Below are 8056 nucleotides of genomic sequence, written 5' to 3' on the forward strand. Positions count from 1 at the left end.
TAGTACATGGATGCCGATGGGGTAAAACAGCCTCCTGTGACACTTTATAGTTATTTAACATCAGCAGTGGAAACCAGACGAGGAAAAGGGAGGCAGGAGAAACCATTGACCCCACCTGCCCATTGCACAACACACTGTGTGGGTGTTAACGTGTTGTTATCAGCCATCAAACTGTATCAGTCAGCCAGGATGACGCTCTAACATCTATGGACACACTCTCAGATGTTAAAGTGGCAGCACACAGAGAGATATGACCCAGTCCGTTTCTGTGGAAACTTTATTCAAAGACAAATAATTCACAAAGTCGACGCATAAAAATAGAAATTTGCTATGTACATGTTAATTTAAGACCTTTTCTTCTTCTGTGCACAGCCCCTTTTTCGCTTACTATGGATACAGGGCTTTTCCCTGAATGAGAAATAGTCTCTTCTAATGAAAGTGTCTTCAGTTCCTTGGCTAGAAGTTTTTCAGTCTGTTGGAGATTTTTGGAAAGCAGCAGCACAAGGAGGGAGTCCGTCCTTTTAGACCAGAAGAGCCAGACTTCACCCTGCGAAGGAGAGGAGAGCGAGAGTCAAAAAAAAAAACGTGGAAGCGGCAAATTACATGCAGCATCACGGAGACGGGTGATTTTCATTCATCGAGCACAAAAAGCCACAGTATTCAAATGCAATGCTGTTTTGTATATCTATCTTCCTTTGTGGTGGCTGGCTGGCACCGCTCAACCAAATGCAAACACCTGTTGGGAGAGACCTAGACCTACAAAGACCTTATCTGAACTCTCAATTACAGCCTGTGAAGAACAATGAAGGATCAAACAAATTCTATACTGAGATTGAATCAATACTTGACTCCTGTCTCAACTTTTGCAGTATTTGACATATTCCACCTGCATGTTTATCTTTGGGAGGCTTCATAAAGTCATCCCTCAGTCGTTAACGGCCTGCAGCCTGATGCTGAGATTGCATGACAACATTAATACATCTGGAGATAAGGCAACCACCACTGAAACCTGAACCCATTCTGTCCGTGTTACCCAACTTTTAATGGAACCAGTTCATGCCTGCTGGGAAAACCGTGTTTGCTAAACATCTGAGCATTGTGTTTTCGTGTGCCAATATTTATTCAAGCGAGCCGCTGTCAAATCTAAATCGACAAACGTCCAAATGTATCACTCATAATGTAGCGTAACAGGTGGCGGGGACAATAGCGATGTTGGCTTTAGGTGGAGGCTTGCATTCATTGGAGGAATGCCCAGTGATAAAACCGTTAAGATTATATGTTCTGAGTGCGAGGCTGAAAACGGTCCTTTGTCTTAAAAGCAAATCACATTTAACAGTAAGGTATACCTTGTTTGGTATGCCGTGTTTGCTCTTCTGACCACGCCATGTCACACAGTTCCATATCTCAAGATCATTAGCCAGGTTAGATCATAAGAGAATCAGGCTGAAACCTTTTAAAACTAACTACCTGGAACTAGTGGAGGCAGGGAGTGTATACGAAGCAGACTTATATATAATCCTTGCATTTGGGGGCTGAGCGAGGAGGCCCACCTCACTCCATTCCACTGAATCAATAAGTGCTGCTGAGTTCCATTAAAATGCAATTGAGCCTTTTGGCCCAAAGGGTGTCTGGCTTGCCACCCAGTTATAAGCAATCCTTAACTGACGGCTAAAATAATGCAGAACTGTGAAGGTGAGTAGAAACGGTCAGGCTCATTAATTAAAAGCTGCCAAGGGCCACTGAAGATCTTTTCACAGCGGCCGGGTAAAGAAAAAAAAATTTAATTATTATTACAGATATTCATGAGCAAGTGAACAATCAGGTCCTAGGGCATCCGCCTGTGTGAGGGCAGCCATTCCTCAGGACTGGCTCACTGTGGGTTCCGTCTGATCACTGACAATAATGCCAGACATTTCATAATTAAGACTGGGGTGAAGGCAAATTGCCATACCAGCAGCACTGGAGGAGCAACACGATGATGAAAGAGTTACAGCTAATGACAAGGCAAAACAACACTAGACGGATAGATAGAAGTGAGTTTAGGGTGAAACCAGGGGAATGTGCTGAATATTTATGACTTTAAGTTATTATTTCGTGGCCTATGTCTTTCCTGCGGATCATACATTTTTCATATAGGCTTGCATTACTTTTAGGAAATGCAACAGGTTACTGGTGTCAGCCGTGGGAGACGAAGTAGGTTAGGTGGGAAATGGGTTTTTGGATCCAACAATAGACTGCAGAGAGAAGAAAGAGGGGGATGTTGAGGTGGCCCGGGGTTAGATGATGAGGAAGGAAGGGGGGGTGGGGGGTCTTTGTTTTCTTTTTTTACGCACCAACTCCCGTCAGAGAAGTCTCTCTGCTTTGTCATCCGCCGTCTGCAGAGCCACGTCTGAGCTCTTCAGAATCCCCAGCTCCATCGTTTTGTCCGGGGGAGCGCCGCTGTCAGTGCCGCCTCCTCCTCCTCCTCCTCCTCCTCCTCCATCATATCCCCTGTTGTCGTGACCCGACACGGCGCTGCTGTTCTCCCACGTAATCCGAGTCGGCGCGTGAACGGGCACCGTCCCGTTCATCTCCTTGCCGTTCCCCAGGCTCTTCTTCTCCCCGGCTTCCAGCGGGTTCATGCCGCTCTTGGAGAGCCGCTCCGACAGCTTCCTGGCCCAGTGCGTGAAGTTGATGTCCAGGGCGCCCCGGTCCGCGTCCTCCGCGTACACCTGGATGTTCCCGGTGTACCACAGGAGCCACCAGATCAGGCTGACGAAAATAATGAGCGCGCCCGTGTAGATGAGGAAATCCCCATAGAAGCGGCCGTCCACGTTGAGGTTGGCGAAAATCCCGACCAGGAGCACGGCCAGACCGCCGACGTCAAAGACGACGGCGAGGAAGAATAACGGCCCGCACTTGCCCACGCAGTTGTTGTGGGCCATGCCGGAGGAGAGAGGCGAGCTCGACTAGCGGCACGGCAGAGTTTAACTTGTTTTTCAGGACGCACATTTCCTCACCTTACACCTGTGTGGTGCTCACCTGTGCCCAAACCCCGCCCCCCCGTGACGTCGTGGTAAACCAGTGGGGCTCCCAGGGGCCTCCTCATATCATCGTGCTGCCTTCAAGGGCGCCTCGTAAATCTCCCTCCCTTCTGCCCAAGTTGGGAAGACCAATGCTGCGTTCAAGTCATATGGGGAAAGACGGGAGATATGAGCTTCCTACTTGAAAATACTGTTCACCTCAGCTTCCAGATGGTAAATAAATACAAATTGGGAACTCAGACTTTCTTTCTCAGTGTAAAAAGTGCAAAAAAGCTGATCAGGAAAAATCAAAGTCTACACAACACTTCAATCATGGTGGCCTGACGGGTTTAAACAAGTTTGAATGCCGTGAACTCTTCCAAGTCGTTGCTTCTAACCGTCAAGTCATTGTGATGGTTATGCCACATTCAAGTCATGTTAGGTTTACCGTAAATGTGAGCTGCCAACTGGGAAAAAGCATTCACGTCAGCCTCCTAGTGATAATTAGGCTACAAGGATATGTGGGATTTTTTTGGCTCCGATATTTCCCACTTGGCGTCACGACTTGTGGAAGTGTGTCAACACAGGTGGCAAACACACTGCAGAAAATCCAGCTTTATCAGCAGTTCAAGATCCAAAATGATCAGTTATATTCACATTAATACAATCAAGTCTACTTACAAAAGCGAGTAATGTTTGCTGCAGTTTGTTTATGATTGATTTTAAATTCATAAATAGAAATGATTTTTGGTGAAGGCGCTCCAGCATCAGGAATGTAACTGATTTAATGAATTTATTAAAATGTACAATCATGTGTGACAAATAAAAGTGAAACAAAGAGTCAAAATAGACACATACAATACAAATTATTTACACAGAATGACAGACAGTCACATATAATAATAAAATGAATCACTTTTATATGAGATTAGAGATTAGGCCTAGATGATCATTGCAGCAAAAGAGCATAAGATATAGCCTAGATGATAAGACAAATAGAGAGTACTGCTGATAACACAAGAAGCAATTACAACAACCAAACATAATGAGAATAATATAATAAATGAAATAGTTAAACATACAGCACCTTTGTGGAGATATTTACAAGTTTGAAGTGGATGTGCAAATGTGCATCGCTAGCTGTTCACATTGTCAGGTGTACAGATGCAAGGACATATGTACAGAAATTTCTGGCTTTGTTGCAAAGATGACTGGCGCCATCTAGCAGCCAAATTATGCAGAAATATGTACAGAACTGTGTCCAGACATGCACGTATGCATTGTAGACTATTCACATGTGCAAAACATCAGATATGTATTAAATTATTGACACGGCTTCCATGCTTGCTGCCCAAAATGTCACGCAACTCAAGGTATCACAGAAAATTCCCACTTTCCTAGTCGTATTTTACCTGTTTGTTACTCTGAACAATTGCAGCATTTCCAACTGCACTTGAAGGCAGCAATATTCTGTGCCTATGGATTTACTCATGGCATCACAGCACTGTTCCCTACATAGTGAGAATATGCTGCAGTGGCCCTCTGCAGCCCAGATCACTGACCCCACACACTACATATACACGTGCCATCTGTTTGAATGGGCTAAACCGCGTATTGAAATTGCAACCTAGTCATACTTTGAGCGATTTCATGACTTATTAAGCCCTGTGATTAACTGGAAGACGTGGCAGATTGCATGGATTTCCCTCACTGAAGTCCTTCATGGCTCAGAGTGATTTCTCCGGCATATGCGAGGCATCTGCTGTAGAAAATTACAAGAAAGTAGGAATGGAATGAGGGGAGATGATTATGCCGCCTCTCACTCAGCCAGAGAGAGAGAGGGAGAGAGAGAGAGAGAGAGAGGGAGAGAGAGAGAGAGAGAGAGAGAGAGAGAGAGAGAGAGAGAGAGGGAGAGAGAGAGAGAGAGGGTTGTGAGACACATACTACTACAATTCCTACAACCCAAATCCACATTTCATCATTTCATTCATTCTCACTGTGTACAGTAACAGTGAGTAAAGATAATGAACAGCACACGTCATGTAAATCCCTTACTTCTGATGTGTGTGTGATCATTTGGCTGCTAGAGGGCGCCAATCATCTTTGCAACAAAGCCAGAGCTGAACCCTGCCCACAGCAACTGCATTGGAAACACACTGCACTGCTTAACCAGCGGCAGCTAATTGAAAGTCAGGGAAAGCAGCCTTTTCCCAAAAACAGCACTAATGCAGTTTTGGAGAGCAGTTTCACTCTGATTAGGTGCAACAAAATCCACATTTTGCCTCACGTAGGCTCATGCACACACAAGACACACACACACATGGACAGAGATATAGACATAGACACTCATAGGCTACACACACATGTTGCAAATCAATAATTCAAACCATCAGCTGTGATCTAGGTTGGAAATGGCCCCCAAAATCCAGTCATATATTGTTATTGTATTTTGTAAGGGGTTCCTATAATTTCCTTGCTCAACCACCCATCCATCCCCCCCCCCCCCCCCCCCTGCACACACACACACACACACACACACACACACACACAGACACAGATATTTAGTCAAGCTTATACCAAACTCTATTAAACCTGTAGGTCTATTAGAGCCTGTTACCTTCAGTCCAGGGCGTCCGTCCCTGAGGTTAAAGTTCTAGACCTGCATTGATACTGCATTGCAGGGATCCCAACCCACCCACCCACACACACACACACTCCACACCCCCCCCCTCTGTAGAATGCTAACAGGTTATTGTGACAGACTACCACCTCCAGATAGCTCCAGAAACCTGATTAAACAGGTTTCCCGGCTCTTCATCTGCCTGTATAGTGTGCATACTGATAAAGCGTACCCGCAAAATGCCTTTAAACCACCATTCTATCATTAAAAGATAAGTCAAGGGGGATTTCTCAACTTATCTTCTTTAGGGTCTGGAGCGCCTGTGCAACAAGCTTTCACTTAATAAACATTTTCTGACGAGGGATTTCTGAGGGTGGCTGATAGCCGTTTTTTCTAATTCGATATGACAACCTCGGTGATGTGGCTAGTAGTATGTAAAGCGTCTAGTCCTGTATCTGTGCTTTTGGAGATTTTGATTTCGGTGGTATTTTTCAGCCGTTCTCACTGGTTAAGCCCTACAAAGTCAGTGGCTGAATTTTCTCTCTCAGATTTGCAATTTATTTGACGATGAGTTTGAGGCACATGCGTCATACACTGACGCTGTAAAGAGCAGTTTCAGTCGGATCGTTCGAGTTCACGATGCTACTTTCGGCATTGAAGGCCCCATGCAATGAAAAAATAAGACTTTTTCGAGTTGTTACACGATGTACCGTAGTCAAAAGGAGATGAAACGGGCCAAATAATATCATTCAAAATTATGCCTATGAGACATTTGCACTCAAAACAGCCCGGAATTGTTTTTCTCCCCTCTTCGTGTAAAATCTGTGTGTCTCACTCAACCCGTACTTTGGGGCGTCACATTTTGATTGACTGCTTAGGAATAGATGCTGCTGCTGGAGGCTCGTTTCCAAGCACACAAAGTTCAGTTAGTTTGTCTTTAGCATGCAAATGATTTCAATAAAGTCAAGTGTGGTGATAAACCCGTTTTGATTACAATAATATTTCATCACCGCTTCTTGTTGCCGTTGTTGGGCATTTGGCCAGCACTCCCCTCGCACAGCCTCTGCCCATATTTTCTTTTTATTAGAACCACACGTCATCATCCGACTCCTGATTCCCGTCACAAAACAGGCTAATCATACAAATTGTTCCGCGAGGCATTTACAGTAAAATTGTTTTTTAAGCTACAGCGGAAATGCAGACATTATGAATGACAGAGGCGCGGTCACCTTGGCTGTGTCGGATAACTTCGGAAAATGCTTGCTTTACAAACCCGGACCCGGTAGATTGCATTATAGTGCCGAATCAATCAAACTAAAAGACATTTAGCACAGAAACACTTTGTCTGCGCCAGAAAGCGGCGCGATTGGAGAGTTAAACCCTCTGCTTTTCTCTTTGAACAACTTCTGGAAGTGAAGGAGCTGGAACTGTATTAAATAATTGAGAGTTGGAAGGTAATTGAGGACATAGATCAATAATATCTAGGGGGTTGTTCTCATTACAGAGATACCCAGACACTTCCGAAAGTTATAGCTCAATGATGATGAATCTGGAGAGAAAGGAAGAGGAGGAGAGAGAGAGAGAGAGAGAGAGAGAGGGAGAGAGGGAAGGAGAAAGAGAGCAAAGGGATCTAAAAATTTAACAAATGAGGCCCATTTCCCATCCCTGTCTCTCTCATCAGAGCTTCATATCAAACCTTTCGATGCGGCAGGTGGTTTGGCCGCCTCACATTTCAAAATGTCAGATCTCTGTGCTTAGAACTGGGGAGCTTTCCAGGGAGCCTGACGGCTTCCCGGGCCCTGATTTCCCAGAGGATTGGCAGTCTCGACACGCATGAGCGTCTGTGAGCGTTTAAACAGTCGGACCCCCACCCCCGCACCCCCGCACCCCCTCCCACCCTCACCCACCCAGCCTCCCTATTACAGCCTCCTCCATCCTCTCTCTTCCCCCTCCGTCTAATCCTCCTCGTCCATCGAGCGCCGCTGCACTCCTGCCTCTATCACCTGTTGGCGGCCTAAAAAAAAAAAAAGGGAGGCGATTCGCTTCAACTTTCTAAAAACTGTTCAAGGGGACTCGCGGGATCGAATAGAGTCGTTTTTCCGCCGAGTGTTTACACAGCCTTAGCCACAAGTGAGGGAGGTGGAGACGACAAAGACGGGGGTTTCAAATCAGAGATGATATCTTTCCCCCTATACCTGGGGTGGAAATTGGAGGGCTGCATTTAAACTGATAGAGCGTATTGCAGGGGGGGAGCAGTTACTTTTCTACCTGTTTATCCCCGAGGCGAGGGGCTGAGCGGGGAGAGGCAGCACCGGCATTCACGCGTACGCACCAGCCGCCCACAAACACACACACACACACACCTGAAGGCAGGAAACATGGATGCAATTTCGAAATATTAGAGCAACGCCTAAGACTTGAGTAAGAATGTAAA

At 45.6% G+C, this 8056-nt stretch overlaps 1 protein-coding gene across 1 annotated transcript; it reads right to left on the minus strand.

Moving 5' to 3' along the window:
• Positions 1 to 272: 272 nt before the first annotated feature.
• Positions 273 to 3007, minus strand: LOC139929843 (transmembrane protein 238-like). Its single transcript, XM_071922897.2, has 2 exons — positions 2334 to 3007; positions 273 to 547 (listed from the first exon to the last, which is right to left on the minus strand). Exon 1 carries the CDS (start codon positions 2922 to 2924, stop codon positions 2343 to 2345), a length of 582 nt encoding a protein of 193 aa, XP_071778998.1. The 5' UTR covers positions 2925 to 3007; the 3' UTR covers positions 273 to 547; positions 2334 to 2342.
• Between the last annotated feature and the right edge of the window lie 5049 nt (positions 3008 to 8056).

The sequence above is a fragment of the Centroberyx gerrardi genome, chromosome 20 (genome assembly GCF_048128805.1).
Source record: "Centroberyx gerrardi isolate f3 chromosome 20, fCenGer3.hap1.cur.20231027, whole genome shotgun sequence".
Lineage (NCBI taxonomy): Eukaryota > Metazoa > Chordata > Actinopteri > Beryciformes > Berycidae > Centroberyx > Centroberyx gerrardi.